The sequence below is a fragment of the Cryptotermes secundus genome, unplaced genomic scaffold (assembly GCF_002891405.2).
Source record: "Cryptotermes secundus unplaced genomic scaffold, Csec_1.0 scaffold391, whole genome shotgun sequence".
Taxonomy (NCBI): Eukaryota; Metazoa; Arthropoda; class Insecta; order Blattodea; family Kalotermitidae; genus Cryptotermes; species Cryptotermes secundus.
Window position 1 is genome coordinate 125,582 of NW_019737394.1, and position 16,920 is coordinate 142,501.

A 16,920-nucleotide genomic window follows, 5' to 3' on the forward strand; every position below is an offset into this window, starting at 1 on the left:
CCTATGTTTACGACTTGTTAGAACGAAGCACATACATCACAGACTGTTCTAAATCTATCGCCAGTAATGACTGGTGCCCAGAGAATATTGTGGGCGTTGAAACCGCCCAGATGAATACATGCGGAAGTAGCTGGGATATAATATTTGAGAGCTCGGCAGAGATTTTCTTTATTGCTAGTGGGGCGGGACTAAGTCCCTTGTACTGCGGCCACTTCTGGCCTATTGTACCAGCCCCAGATGATAGGTGAGGGTGATTGTGGAGCAATTGGTGGAATGAAGATTGGCAGGGGAAACCGAAGTACTCAGAGAAAACCTGCCCCAGCGCCACTTTGTCCACCACAAATCCCACTTGACCAGACCCAGGATTGAGCCCGGGCCGCCACATTGGGAAGCCAGCGACTAACCGCTTTAGCTATGGCGTGGCCAATCTGCGGTGTTTACTGGTGCTGCCAGCAGAAGCCAAACACTGCACACTGTAAATGAGATATTGGGCAGTTGAGTCAGGAAATCATTTAATTAATTCACATAGCATTAATCTCCTACTAGCTTGCAACTTGATTTCATTCAATCGATGAGTGTTTTCATTCTGATGTAACTGTCCTGCATTTTTTCTCTTTTCTGTTCCATTACAAACATGAAGAAATGCTTATTCACATAAAAATGCACAGGCATACCAAGAGTTGGGACTCGTCAGATGTATATTGCAAACCCTGCAGTTGAATAAGTAGGCACCAGATCGAAAATCCTAAAACAATAAGATTGTCACCACACCGTGATGTGTTTCACATTGCACAGATTTCAACTTAGGAGTGATCTTTTGCTGCAAGACCAGCAATGCAAAATATGTTAGAAAGGAGCCACTACTGGTCCCTGCATGTCTAAAGTTGTAACAAAAAATATCCCTGTAACAACACATATCAGCTTATAACTGACAGAGTCATTTAATCAGTGCAAAGAGCTACCGCTAACAACAGGACTTATGACTCATACGAGAATATGGAAGTAGTGGTAACTTCTTTCAGTTTTTCAGGAAACAGGCACACTGCTTTGGTGTTCCACTGTGCCATTGCAAGGGAAAAGGTTCAAATATATATTTTATTTCAAATGTCTCCACAGGCAACATAACACTGCGCTGCAGACAAAATGCTGCCCTCAAGCTACAGACTGGATAGGCCTGTCTTAGACAATAAGAAGTGTCCATCATATTAAGCATAACAAAGAGAATTAGAATGAAATTCTAGAAGCTTACATGAACACCACAGGGACTCATATGATTAGGGGAGAATGGAAGCATATCTAAAGCTGATAAAGGAAGCCAATCAGGTACAAAAAATTTAAACATGGAGTTCTGGGCAGAACTCAAGGGAGTATTTTCTTATTGCTTACATTTCTAGTATTGCTATTCCTGTTGTTATTTCATTCAACTTTATTGAAGACTCAGTCATTTATGTACAGATTCAGTCTACAGTAAAGTTGTTGGCTATATCATTGAAGTTTTGAAGAAGCAATATTTCACACCTAATATGCAGAAATGTAAGCAGTCTATCTCCACACTGAATTTCACACGGATCGATCCAGTGATTTATTGGTTAATGCCATGAAGCCAAGAGCTGAAGAAAATTTTCACACTGCCACATTGTCAGCATTTTATATCCTATAAAAATATCTAAACAAAAGCTGAATATTTTTAGAAATCTATCATTATATACAATTTCTGGTTCTTAAAATACATGCCAATTAATGTCACCCTCACATCAGAAGTTCACATATGCACCATGTTGTTGGTATTGGCTGTGGCCTCTGATGTAAAATTCTTCATACCAAGTTTCATAAAAGTCTGTCAATGGGTTCAATATTTCACAGCCATGACACATAAAAAAATGACACACAGACAGCATGCTGAACTCATGTGTTTATTTTCTTCCCTCAAGGAACAAATGTAGGGTAGAAAAATGTTACAACATTAATTATCTAACACTGTCCCGCAAGATATTTGCATACTGTACACTGCTGGGCATTCGTGTTAGCTTCAAGAACCATTCCAGCTTCTCAGTTAGTTAGTTATTTTAGAGAGGGTGGGTTTCCCCATCCATCGTGACCAGTTTGATCTATTGTGCTTCCCTCTATGATATTCTACCAGTCTCTATACCCTACTGATACTGGTGCTTACCATCAGTCCCGACCAAGCCAGCGAGTTTGGCCTCTACTGGCTTGGCGGTATCTATAATGCTTCCCCCATCTATCAGAGGCGTTACAGACTACTGTTGGGCGGGAAATGTCCTTGAATGTGGCTCAGTGACCTCCTTAGGATATATGAGGTTCTTTTACGTGCTGTAAAGCTACGACAAGGGACCCACGGCTTAAAAGTCCCTCCCGGAGGACAGCTTCTCAGTTAGTAAACAGTCTTGGCTTCTGTAAGTTTTGAGGTTTTCACGGTGATGACTATGAAGAAAGTCGTCTTCTGGGTTTAGGCATTCCAAGCCATTCAACTGCTCTGAAGATGGAGGCGATACGTTCCTCCAAAACGTCGGCCAAAACGAAGAATACATGGCGCCTAAACCCAGAAGATGACTTTCTTCACAGTCTTGGCTTTTCTTCAGAGATGGAGGTAATGGTCAGTTTCTGGCTGTATACTCCTGCAGTACTTGTATCTTTGGTGCATCTTTGTAGCAGTGAAGAATTACTCTCATAATGTGTTGATCTTTCAATAAATAATCCAAGCCCCAGTGTATTTTCCTGCACCCAAAAATCTCAACCTCAATGGGTTAAGAGAAAACAATTATTTATTGCACGACTGTCAGCTCCTGAGATGTGGTGCCATGAACCCTGGTAGGCAGTTACAAATTTTTGGAAGTATCTGCTAAGTCTATGTTCAGGATGTTCGTAACCATACACAGCAATACATCTCATGAGACCAATCACATAATACTGAGAAGTGAATATCTCATTTCCTTGCTGTGTTATAATTGTGCTTGAACCACTGCACTGTGTCGTTCACTGCCTGCTGAAATGGTGTGAACTGGAAGTCAGGCATGTAGCTCCTTAATTTAGCATTGCTTGCCGTTTTCTTGAACTGACCATCGGCTTGTGTTGAGTCATACTGAATTTCACCGTGGAAGTCAAAAGCTTGAGCAATGTTCTCAGCAACTGTGCTTATAGACACCTCGTCCTTTTCATCCACTGTCAGGAAATCACATTTTGTTTTAGTACACATATCAAACAATGAAACAAGGGACCTGTATTAAAAATGCAATAAAGATTATCTGAAATTCTCTACCCAACTAACAGACCAATCAACTAGCTGACTAAATAGAGATTGCCTGCCACTGATTTCTACCCTGAACCTCATAACTGCCTTCATACCTCTTATCAGATTTATTTTTAATTTACATTTCAATATTTGGACACTTAATGGACTATACATCTAGAAGAAGATCCACTGGATGCCTGAAACTACACTCAGAGGATCATCTTCTAAAGGAATGGAATGGATCAAACAGTCCAGACCTTGATGTTGTTGATGATGATTTTAATATCATCCTCCTATTAATTCCCAGATCTTCAAAGTGGGCTCTTCCCTTTAGGTTTTCCAACCAACATTCTGTTATGCTTTCCACATCTCTGCATGAAAGTCCCCATTATGCAATTTTCACCACCCCCATGTCACTTCTCCTTCTTGGGTCAAAATATTCAACTCAGAACCCTTTTCACATACATCCTCAACCAATGTTCACCCCTTAACCCCCGCTATCCATATAGTGAGCCATTCTGATGGTGCAAAACAAAGGTCTAGCAGGAGCCAGCAGCAGGTTGAGTGTTATATCATGTTCAATATACATACTGCCAAGTTCACATCCCATAGCCAGTGCCATGACAGCACATGAAGACTTGAATCTCCTATTTCTGAATTACAAAGGTTAATGTAGAGACCAAGTACCACACCCATACAAAACAAATGACAACATTATAGTTTGTTACATATTTATCTTTATATTTAACATTTAAAGGATGAATGATAAATTTTGTCATCAATGAAAGTAATGCCCAGTGGCCAAGTGACGTATAATGAACATATAATATATGAAGTGTCACTCAAAGAAACAGAATTTGTTTCTAGAAGGTGAGGTATTTGCAGTACAGGTTTCTGCAGCTAAGTGGTTGTTTGCAGCACCTTCCTGAATCAGTATGCCAGCTGGCATCATCAGAGAAGTTTGCGTTAGTGTTTGGTGAATTTTTTCCAAGTGACTTTTTTATATTTTGTCTATTTTTAATGGGTTCACATGAACAAAGTGCTGTTGTTAAGTTTTGTTTCCTTTTGGGAAAACAGCAGCAGAAACGGTTGTTATGCTACAAACAGCCTACAAGGAAGCCACCATGAGTGAAACATAAATTTACGAATGGTTCTCTCATTTCAAACGTGGTGAAATGTCAACTGATGATCAACCTCGAAGTGGATGTCCTTCGACTGCCTGAACTGATGAAAATGTGACAAAAATTCGTCAGATCATTCTGGAAGATCACCGGTGAACAATTGACAAAGTTTTGAAAAGGATGCATAACAGTTTAAGTAGGAAACGTCCCAATTTGTGGCAAAGAGATGAATGGTTGTTGGCATGACACCCTTGCCTTACTCAATCAATCGTGCCCCGTGTGATTCTTTTTATGTCCTTGGATGAAAAGAGACCTCAAGGGAGAACGTTTTGCTGATGTTGAAGGTGTAAAGAAAAACTGACGGAAGCACTAAAAGGCATCACCAGCGATGAATTTAAAAAATGTTTTGAGCAATGGAAGATATGTTTGGACAAGTACATTGAATCAAATGGAGAGTACTTCGAATGGGATTAATGTTTTGTTATGTAAAAATAAATACAGATTCTTTTATAAACAAATTCTGGGTTTTTTGGGTCCCCCTCATATTTCAGGACTTCTATGCAATGCTGTCTACAGTATAATAACAAGTGAACAACAATTTATAGGATAGGCCCTTCATTTATTGAAGAGACATATTTTTAAATGCAAATATCCACTTGTAGCACTGATTCTAGCCACCAAGTGTTGCTGGACATTTAAACCTTGATACTTCAGAAACTTAAAATGGCAGAATCTAAGACACAAGATTCTGAACTGAATGGTAGAAGCATTTCCCAAGTTTCGTATACTCTTTAACATTTTGTGAACACGACTGTGATCTGTTAGAGCAGCTTCCATATATTTGAACTTTGCCACATTTTTAATTACTTAGTAGCTATCTTGGGATCTGCGGTAGTGTAGTTTAAGAAACTATACTACAAGCCAGGAGGATGAGGGTTTGATTCCCGATGAAGCCACTGGATTTTCCAATCGACCTAATCCTTCCAGCTGCACTATGGCCTTGGAGTCAACTCAGCTTCCAACAGAAATGAGTACCAGGAACCTTCCTGGGGGTAAAGGACAGCCAGCACATAAGGCTGATAGTCTCACTACCATCTGCGACCTGACTGTCTTGAAAATGTGGAAGCCTTGAATACTGAATTCAATAAGAATGTTCCTTCTGAGTCACAGGCTTTCTTAGAGTCTAAGTGGTATAGACAAGTGACAGACATACTGCACATTTAGCTATATTCCCAAGTTCACACTTCCCTCCATGGCCATATTCTTTGGGGTAAAATTCTAAAACTGTAACTTACAGGTTATATGCAATTTACAGGCCAAGTCCAATATAAAAGATGTCCCAGGGGGAAAGGTCAATATTCTGGAATGTCACGGTATTGGTCATTCTAAGCAAAAAAAAAGTGTATATATACATATGTTATATTCTGAATCGTTTCCCAGATAGAGCTATTTCATTGCACAGTACACTGTACACTGTATAGACGAGCAATACGCCATGTCCTCACACGAGCTGCCAAGTGCACTGATGGTGACAGTGGAATTTTAGAAAAATGTCTTACACTACATAAACTGTACCAACTTTGTCACTTGAACATTAAATACCATATTATGAACTGTACATAATATCTCTTTCTTGTCAACAATTTTGGAACTACGTAGAGAAATAGCTCTATCTCAGAAACTGTTCGGAACAGGAAACACATACCTACTGTGGCGTACATAGCCACTGCTAAGCAGTGACTTTGTAAACAGCAACCATTTCTAGGTAATGCCCACAACATACGCACACAACAACAGAAGAATGGGGTTATGCAAACCGTTTATAAGCAACACTTTGGTAAACACGTTTCCTCAGCAATGGACACCATCCCAACAATAGAAGAACGGTATTTTCTGTGTGATCAGTACCAAGATATTATAAGCAGGATTAGCCTTAACCACATTATCATCAAGGGAGGGATATACAGAGCTCAAACCAGCCTTACACAGTGCTACAACTATCAAATTTCAGCCATGTCTGGGCCAACTGCACAAGGAATACCCCAAAAAGACAAATACAGAATCTATGCCAAGTTGCTCAATTGCACCCTAGTAGAAGGAGAGAAACATCATCTAGCATCATACCGAGGATGCAGCCACACGAAACAGGAACTACAAAGGAGCAGAGCAAAGCGAGCTTCCAAGGGACCCTCTGGGAGGAGGTTCATCTCTAAGTTCACCTCACCAGAGCAATCCTACGCAGCTGCACTGTGTCAAGACAATGAACACCAGCAACCACAGGTACGGCAGACAGAGAGGCGTCCAACACCCCGTGCTGCAGCAGCTGTATGTGCCACAACAGGAATTTCAGAAAACAGCCTGTCAGTACAGACTACCAATTCGCCTAACAGTGACACTGTAGCCACTGCAGTGCATCAGATCATGATAGTGCTCAGTGGAGCTGTATCACAAGAAGACAGAATAATGGTCATTAAATTAATGCAACAAAATGGCTGCCAGAGTTCATAGGCCACTCAGTCATAGCATTTAATGCAAACTGCATCTGGAGGCAGCGCTATGAGCTCAGTAAACAGCTGGAAGGCTTACATATAGATGTGGCTCGTCTCTCAGGGACAAATCTCAAACCCCATGGGAGATTCTTTATTCCAAATTATCACTTTTATCGTACTGACTGCTTCCCCTGAAGAAAAGGTGGAACTGCCAATGCAGTGAGAAAAGGCATTCCCCACAACCATGTAGACCTGCCTCCACTTGTTTTAATACAAGCCACAGGGGTTTGCATACTGATTGGTAATAGCGAAGTACTACTTGCAGCAGTCTATAACTCCCCGGGCCACACCTGGAATGATGCAGACATAACTGAGCTCTTAAGCTGGCAGGAGATCTGAATGCTAAATATCCATTTTGGAATAGTGTCATTTCCAACCATTCAGGTGCAAAACTATAGAATTAAATGCATATAAATGAGTTTGAAATTTCAGTACCACAATGTCCCACTCATTACTCTGTTGCGGCAAATGGTCACGTGCTCAATGTTGTGCTCAAGAACGTCCAGCTGTCAGAAGTCACTGTCTCTGATATTCTGGACTCACATCACCTACCAATCATCTTCTGTTTGTTGGACGATATTAGAAATAGAAATCCTTCTGACCTGGTTGCCAAATTCACAGATTGGGAGCCGTTTCAAAGCTGGCCTCTGAATTATTTTCATCTACAAACCAAATTAACTTGGAGGAAGAAACCGATAAACGGTCTGCAACTTTACTGCCTCTATAGCTTCAGCGTATAGGCTATCAACAAGCAAAATTACAACCTCGGACCTTAACAAGGATCTGCCAGATCTGAGAAGCTGGGTCAGATTAGTGGCATTCCATTGTCTGTGTTCCCTCCCGATTCTTAACACAGATCACCAAGGTTTCTTGCTGAACACTATCGCCCCCTTAGCTGGCGACAATATCGTTTCGGTGTGATACATCATCACATTTCTCGGTTACGTTTGCTATTATTTTCATACTCTCCCAGTGTATAATAATATTTTGTGGAGGCAACATTATCTTGGTACTCAACAGCAGATGCTCAAATTCACACACACACACACACACACCTGTCAGTGGTCACCATTATCTGAAATGATTCTCTACACTACATTGTAACCTAGGGACACAAAAACAATTATTTCAGTTCACTTGAGCACAACATAAGCACACTACAATATGTACAATATGTTCTGAACTGATATTATACATAGCAGATGAGTCACCCTTTCTTTCTTCACTCCAGAAGTCTCAAGATTAGGGTCTCATACAGTAATGTCACAAAGCTCACACAGACTGTCATTAGGGGACAGACACAGAGAGACATGCAACGATGCATACACGTGCAGACATGCACACAAACACACACAACAAAAGCATTAACATTAACATGCAGGCTACAATGGAAAACACGTAATTCGCTCACCGGAAAGAATGATTGGGTCCACACTGTTATACTCCCTCAGCACCCAGATGAACAATTTTGCAAGATCCAGGGAATAGATAAACTGACGTAATGGCCGGCCTGTACCAAGAACAGTGAATACAGTCTTTTCTGGACTCCCTAACTTCCCTGGGAAGAAACACAAATCACATGTCACAGTTATGATGGACATAATAATAATAATAACAATAATAATAATAATAAAAAGTTTGATTTGTTTCATTCTGATCTGTCACACTAATAATATTACAAAAGGTTTATTAATTCTGTCCAGTGTGACTGATAGTTTTTTCTTTTTAATCTTTTATCCTTTCCATGTTTTGGTCCTATTGATATCCTTCTGAAGATGGTCTATAGGACTGAAACATGTAAAGGATAAAAGATTAAAATGAAAAAACCATCAATCACACTGAATGGAATTAATGAACCTTTTGTAATAATAAAAAAGTACAATTTTTTTTCTAAATCCAGCTAGATTCAGGATTATGCTTTATCTGGGGACTGAGATTATAATATTTTCAGAGAAAAGTGTGGAGCATCAGTGATAAGATAAATAGGAGTTAAAATACAAACTAGTCACAAAGAACCTGCCTCTGTGATTTTCTATGTATGGATAATCCTACAAACTGGAACAGAGCCTGGGTCTTCAAGCGTCAGCCTTGAGACTGAATAACTCGTGTTTTTGCTGTGTTTAGTGACTCGCAGGTCACTGTAGACTAGAGTCACAAAGCTCAGTGACTAGTTCTATAGCTCATCCAGTGCAAACAGGAAAAGACTGAACATAGGTGGAGCTAGACTCACACAGTTCACACATTTTGATGCCAAATTTGGTAGCCTTGTGGGGTATGAATTGTGTGGCATATAGACTTGCTGCTAGGCAGCAGTCTGCATGTAACAATGAAGGTACTGCTGGAAGAGGTGTTTTCTATGTGGTCCACTCTGAGGCTATATCATGAGACCGACCAAGTTCAGCTAAGTTCAGTTAGTGCAGTGGAGTGGAGTGAGTTAGTTTGTGAGCCGTTGCTGTTAGAAGCTGGTAGCTGAGGCATGGTGATAGTTCAGGAATCCAGAGTAAGGGGAACGTCTGCCAATGGAAGTTGTTACCGCACAACTGCTGAAGACACAGCACACTTAGAAGACTTAATATGTGCTGTAGTGAACTGCTTGAGTGTGCAAATTAGCGACAGTGTTACAGTTACTTGTAGTTACAATCTGTAAGTGTTCAATAAATCCAATTACCAATCCAAACCCTGTCTAGTCACCCATACACATGACAATATGCATATGAAATGTGAATGGAATGTTTTTGTTGTAAATGTTTGTTCTACATGCTTACAATGACTATTTTTGGATATAAAAAATGACACTACCACCTAACAGCAAGCTGAGAGCATGCTATCATGAAACATCTTATGATAAATGGGACACTTATATTATTAGGATGATAAAATCAAGGATGAAGAGCTGGGCTGCTGTTGGCGACTTCTGTCAAACAGTGGGGGGAGATTTTAAATTAAGGTTTGTTTCAAGCAAATGTCACAATTCTCTCATTTTCACCGACAGCTGTTTCACATCAGCTTTGCAAAACATCATTACCTCTCTCTATAGCATCGTGAAGTTTCCTGATGAGTGCAGGGATAACATGACTTGACTGCATACTGAAGTTATCATGTGGTCCAAACACATTGCATGGTACAACAGATGTAAACAGACAGCCATATTGCTCATGGTACGCTCGATTTGAGACATCAATCAGTCGCTTGGCATAACTGTATCCAAAGTTGGATGGATGTGGTGGACCCAAGTGAATCTGCAAGCACACAAAAAGAAATGCATATTGCTCTGAAGGGTTCTAGTGATGGTAACACAAAGCATTACTGATATGGCCGTGCCTTAGCTCAAGCAGTTAGTCGCTGGCTTCCCACTGTGGTGGCCCGGGTTTGGTCAAGTGGGATTTGTGGTGGTCAAAGTGGCATTGGGGCAGGTTTTCTCCAAGTACTTCAGTTTCCCCTACCAATCTTCACTGCACCAAAATCTCCATCATCATAATCACCCAGAGCAGGTACAATAGGCCAATCAGTGGCCGACATGCCAAGTGGACCCAGCTGGACTCCGCGATGTTCGGCAGATAGAAATACATACAGCTGAGCCATTAGTAACTGATCCTAGTCCTTCTGAGGTTGAAATTGCAACTGCAAAGATGTAAAGATATAAATCACCATGTAGTGATCAAATTCCAGCAGAAATGATTCAAGTAAGAGGTGAAACATTACAGTCTGTGATCCATAAACTCATTAATTCTATTGGGAATAAGGGAGAATTGCTGATCAGTGGAAGGAGTCTATTGCACAAATTTACAAGAAGGGTGATAAAAACTGATAGTAATATCATTGTTATCAACTTCATATAAACATTTACACAACATCCTTCTCTTAAGGTTAACTCCATATATAGGTATAATTATTGGGGATCATTAGTGTGGGCTTTGACGTTATAGATCAACTACTTATTAGATTTTTTTGCATTCGTCATATACTGGAGAAAAAATGGGAATACAATGAGACAGTACATCAGCTATTTGTAGACTTCAAGAAAGCCTATGATTCAGTTAGGAGGGAAGTATTGTACAATATTATCATACAGGTTCTGGTACCCTTGAAGCTAGTTAGGCTGATTACAATGTGTTCAAATGAAATGTATAGTAAAGTCCCTATAGGTTAACATTGGTCTGATAATTTCCTTATCCAAAATGGTCTAAAACAAGGAGATGTTTTATCGCCACTGCTTTTCAACTTTTGCTTTAGGATATGACATTAGGAAGGTCCAGGAAAACCAGGTAGAGCTGAAATTAAATGGGACATATAGGCTGCTGGTCTATGCTGATGATATAAATCTACTGTGAGATAATATAGTTGCAATAAAGAAAAACAGAGAATCTTTAACTGAAGTTAGCAAGGACATTGGTCTAGAAGTAAACGCAGAGAAAACTAAGTATATTGTAGCATGCAGACCCATTCCTACAAAACCACCACAAAATAAGCAGTTATACAACAGCTGTTGCTACGTAATGGCTCCGCGAACAACAACCACTGCTAAGTAATGACCGCAACAGATTCATAACATGCAACAATGTAGTAACTAGGAAGCAGTATACTCTACACAGTCTGTGTGATAGCTGTATCATACAATACTAGAAGAATTGCAGGGAGAGGTGTTTTCTGTGCAGTCCATGCCAAGACTGTGAGACAAGGTGCAGCTGCAAATATGAAAGTCTTGAGATGGCATTTAGAAGAGTAGTAGTAAGTTGTGAGGCAATTGCCAGCCAATAAGGATATCAATGTGGAAGCTGAAGAAGCCATTACCAGACGACAACCATTGAAGATACAGCACACTGAGAAGATTTCATACATGCTGCAGTGAACTGCAGAGTATGTGAATTAGCAATAGCTTTATAGTTACATGTAAGATTTTTCTGTATAAATGTGCAATAAATCAAATTACCAAACCAAATCCCACCTACAGTCACGCTCCATGTACTTGCCAATATGTTGCTGTCTCATTACCAGAATGCAGAGCAAAATCATGACATAAAGATAGTTAACAGATCCTTACTTTAAAAATGTGGCACAGTAAAAATATTTCAGAATGACAGCAATAAATCAAAATTTGATTCAGGAGGATATCATAAGGAAACTGAATTCAGGTAATGCTTGTTGTCACTCAGTCCATAACCTTTTGTCTTCTCGTCCACTATCCAGTAATGTAGAAATAAGAATACACATAACTATAATTTTGCCTGAGGCTGTGTATGGGTGTGAAACTTGATCTCTGACATTATGGGAAGAACATTAGACTGTGAGCATTTGAGAACAGGATGTTGAACAGAATATTTGGGCCAAAGAGAGATGAAGTGACAAAAGGTTGGAGAACACTGCATAATGCAGAGCTTCATAACTTGTACTCTTCACCAAGTATAATTAGAATGATCAAGTCAAGGAGGATGAGGTGGGCACAAATGGGAGAGAAGGTGGATGCATGTAGGATATTGGCAGGAGAGCCAGGAGAAAACAGGCCACTAGGAAGACCAAAACATAGGTGGGTGGATAATATTAAAATGGATCTTAAAGAGATAGGATGGGTTGGTATGGACTGGATTTGTCTGACTCATGATTGGGACAAGTGGAGGGCTCTCATGAACACAATAATAAACCTTCAAGTTCCATAAAATGCTGGGAAGTTCCTGAGTACCTACACAACTGGCAGCTTCTCAAGAAGGACTCAGCTCCATGTAGTTAGTTACTTATAGAAAACCAACATCAGTATCTTTATTCTCACTGCATATGTATCCTACATGTATGTTGCAATCAAAGGATAGGAAGGAAATGTTACAGAAAGGGAATCAGGATTTTGTGTGACACATCAGACAACAATTGTGCTGTCTTCTGGGATGTGATCCATTGTGGAGTTCTATATTCTAGGATATAATACCGTGTAGTTGTTGAAACACGGGATTATATCTCACAAGACATAGCTCTTCATAACCTCCACTGTGAGAATCTCGAATCCTACATGACACCATGAAGTCTGATAGATGGTTTCCAACATTTCAGAGGAACTTGATGAAGAAAAGAGGCAGCAGTTTCCTAAGATACTGAGAACTACCTACAAGCCTACACAGAATGACATCCCCGAAGACTGTGGTCTTAATGCTCACTACCATGAGGACCTCAAGTCTCAAACTGTAATCCTATTAATCTGCAAAGTTACAAACTAACAGACAATTGAATAAATTACCATAGTTTCATCTATGGGATATGTTGTCTTGTCAGGAAAGATGCATGTAGACAAACATGACACAACTTTCACAACTCCAGCTTCGAAGCTTGTCTGCAGCACATTGTCATTGATGTGGATATTCTTACGCTGTGAACAGAAACAAACAGTACAAATATACAACTACACTTCTATTCACACACACACACACACACACACAAANAAAAAAAGGACATCCGCTGAAATTTTGTTCAGAAATTCATGGTGTGTGTGGAAGTCTTGTGATACATACCAGGAAATCCAGGTTGTGGGATATGTTGTGGAACAGACCTCCAACCATTGCTGCCAGGTGGACCACATGTGTCGGGCGATACTTGTTAAACAAGGCTTTTGTCTGGTCACGATCACTGCAAGCAAGCAACTGTACTATCATTATACCTGTCAAGAATTCAACGGAAAATCTCTTATTTGCTACCTCTGATGTTGCAAAGTTTACTGCTCTAACTCCATTTATCATTACTAATTTCGTGCAACTGCTCAATTCTAATTGTTAGTTTGAAAATGTCTTCCCTTCCTACTTTGACATTGAAATCTCCTAACAAAATGTTCATATGGTACTTTGGGAATTTATCAAACACATGTTCTAGTTCTTCGTAGAACCTGTTCTTTATATCATCAATTTTATCTTCTGTTGGGGTGTGATTCAGAGCGATGATATCACACCAGTGACCTCTTAATATTATGTATGACATCCTGTCACTAATGAACTCTGCTCTCTTAACTGCTGATATGATTCTCTTATGTACCACATTATGTGGGTCCCTTGTCACCACAGCATGGCGCATCCTCAGGTTGCAGGTGGAGCAGACGCCCTCCAGGTATGAAGGGAAGCTGTGAATATACTGAATAAGCAGTGGCAGACAACCAGCAAGGAGTGGTCCTCCAGCTTGGGGGTTGGGCGTGGGGCTTACAACTCCTTACCGTAAAAAATAATCTTATTACAAAAATGTTCAAAAAGCCTCTGATGATGTATAACCTTCAAATCTGTACTTTCTGGGATGTAACACGATTGGTCTTCCAGGCATGTACCTAACATCTGGAGGGACAAGTAGCCTTGATCTTGGGGATTAAGTCTGTATTTTCTGGGTTATGATAAAGTGTACTTCTGTGAGTCAAGGTCTCTATTTTCAGGGTTCTATTTTCTTCCCCTGATGAAAAACACTGCTATATAGACCCACTTCCTATTTGGATGAAATAGGGTCCATTTTGTTATGCCCTTCAGTGTGTTTTAGTAACCATCTTGCAGACTGCCTCATATTCCTTAACCACTACACTTCAACCCTGAAGATGATGGCAGCAAGTTCCTCTGTAACATTAGTATCTGTGTACAAACGGCTGTGCTATAGCTCAAACGGTTAGTTGCTGGCTTCCCACCGCGGCGGCCGGGTTCGATCCCGGGTCTGGTCAAGTGGGATTTGTGGTGGACAATGTGGCGCTGGGGCGGGTTTTCCCCAAGTACTTCGGTTTCCCCTGCCAATTTTCATTCCACCAAATTCTCCATCATCATAATCACCTGGGGCAGGTACAATAGGTCAATCAGTGACCACTGTGCCAAGTGGTCCCAGTTAGACTCCACCCCCCACTAAGCGAATTTAAAAATTTAATCTGTGTACATGATTATATATGATACCCCAGAAACTACAAATTTCAACCATGAAATCGATGCCTCTTATGTTGAGGGCCAAGTGGTCACTTTCCTTGCTGCTCAACTAACATTACAGGACTTGAACACTTGGATGGATGACTACTATGGAACACCAGTTGTCTATGGTTTCTTGGTACATGTGATGTTCCTTAAAAGGGCTACTCTGATAACATGTCCCTGTCCATTATCTTTATTTTGTTGACAAGCTCCCAGTCCCCCTTCCCCCCCCCCAAGGTTATCATAAGCACAGGGAGAACTATACCTTTTTTTATGGCTTAACAGCGCTACATAAGCTATTTAGTATCAGGTGAAATGAGATGACTACATGAAATGAAACAGAAAGGAGGCTGCTTAATTACTGAGAGATAAATGGACCTTCACTGTCATTCAAACCAGATATTTTAAATGCAGCCATTGGAATTAAGCTGCCCAAATGAATTACACATGCAACAAACCTCAAATCAGCATCTTTGGAGCCAACAAAAATCCATTCCTCGTCATCTCTCTTTTCTTGCTGAACAATAGTCTGAATGGCGTGTCCAACAAGTCCAGTCCCACCTGTGACTAGGACCACTTTCTTATCAGCAGACATACTGCACTGATCAGCTGATCAATACCTGCATAAACAATGTTCAACTTCATCTTATGGAAGCATAGATACATAAACATAATTTCAATCTCATAACCATTTAACAGAGTCCACTTGCCCATAGCATCACTGCATTTTCAAAGAAATATGTCTTATGAGCACATTTTTGGAGCACTGTGTACATTCATAAAAACTGGGTTTGTCTGTTTCAAAGTTTTAGTTCTGATAAAAAGAAAATGTTGAAGTTTATTTAACTGGACAAGACATCTACACTAGTGGCTCTCTCTCTTGTTTGCTTTGGATTGCAGGTTTACATCTTGGCCCAGAGATCAGCACCCTGAGATTCTTCTCTCAGTAAGCAAATGATGGGATAGCACTGCCCTATCTCAAAAAGAGCCATCACCACTTCCTTCCCTAGCTTTTCCAATTAATCATTCAAAATCATATGCCTTGTGCAATCAATTTTCACATTCTTACCCATGGATGACACAAATTCACGAGTCAATACTTCAAGTACAGCTGAATTACAGGCTGAAAAATGAAACTAAAATGTGACCTAACCTCAATTTGGGAATACCATCATACAAAATTAAATGCCTATTAAGGGCATAATTTGAACTAATATTCTGAGCTCAGACCACATGCAAGCTTACATGAAACATACGTTTAAAATAATATATCATGAATGGAAGTATTGTAAAATAAGTGTAAAAAAAAGGTAAAAAGTTTAGTCTCTCTAATAGACGAAAGAACGCTTCATAACCATAAATACACCACCACCGCGAGAACCTCAAATCCTACATATTATCTTCACGTTGGTCATACAAATATTTCGTTACAATACATTTACCAATTTTAAACAATAAGTATTACGGAATATTATATTTATGTCTGCCGTAAAAATATTTCCTTATCTCGTACCCATAAATAATTATAAATTATCTAACAGAATAATGAATATTTCTCCTGTGTTCATTTGTACGTATTACTCAAGCAGAGCATAAACGTGCCAGTATAAAACCGATACAACTTAGCGACATCTATAACCTTTCTCAACAAGGTCCAGAGGGTCCAGGGCTTGAAAAATTCCTAAACTAACTGGTGTCGTCAGCTGATAAGACAAATAAAAAATAAACTCATTCTCTTAATTACTCGTGTACCTGCGATTACCATATTGTACCTTATATTGCCTCGTATGCTACTACGTGCTACTACACTTGCAGTCTTGCAGTGCTTGCGGCCCTGACAGTAGTTCCCAAAACTGAACAGCTGTTCTCTTGCAGCGTTTGCAGCCGGTGAAGAGCTTGAAGAGCGGTGAAGAGGGTGAAGAGGATGGCACGTACAAGTAGTTTCAAAATCTAATTTTCACTGGAGTCGCATCTTAAACAATTAATAGAATATGGAATCATCTACTTGAAGTAAGGACTAATTTGTTATAGGTTACTCGATTTTAATCTTATACATCGACAGAGAAATCAAATACAATAAATTGAAACTCTCCATA

General features: G+C 39.9%; 1 protein-coding gene across 4 annotated transcripts; it reads right to left on the reverse strand.

The window, feature by feature from the left end:
• Positions 1-2,708: 2,708 nt before the first annotated feature.
• Positions 2,709-16,696, reverse strand: LOC111870332 (GDP-L-fucose synthase). 4 transcript variants are annotated; one of them, XM_023862518.2, is made up of 7 exons: positions 16,597-16,696; positions 15,283-15,444; positions 13,415-13,529; positions 13,144-13,272; positions 9,946-10,159; positions 8,332-8,478; positions 2,709-3,180 (listed from the first exon to the last, which is right to left on the reverse strand). In XM_023862518.2, exons 2-7 carry the CDS (start codon positions 15,417-15,419, stop codon positions 2,945-2,947), a joined length of 978 nt encoding a protein of 325 aa, XP_023718286.1. In that variant the 5' UTR covers positions 15,420-15,444; positions 16,597-16,696; the 3' UTR covers positions 2,709-2,944. The 4 variants fall into 4 exon arrangements, with proteins under 4 accessions (XP_023718286.1, XP_023718287.1, XP_023718289.1 ...); XM_023862519.2 differs by having other exon boundaries at positions 16,577-16,670; XM_023862521.2 differs by lacking the exon at positions 16,597-16,696 and adding an exon at positions 16,464-16,507.
• Positions 16,697-16,920: the final 224 nt, after the last annotated feature.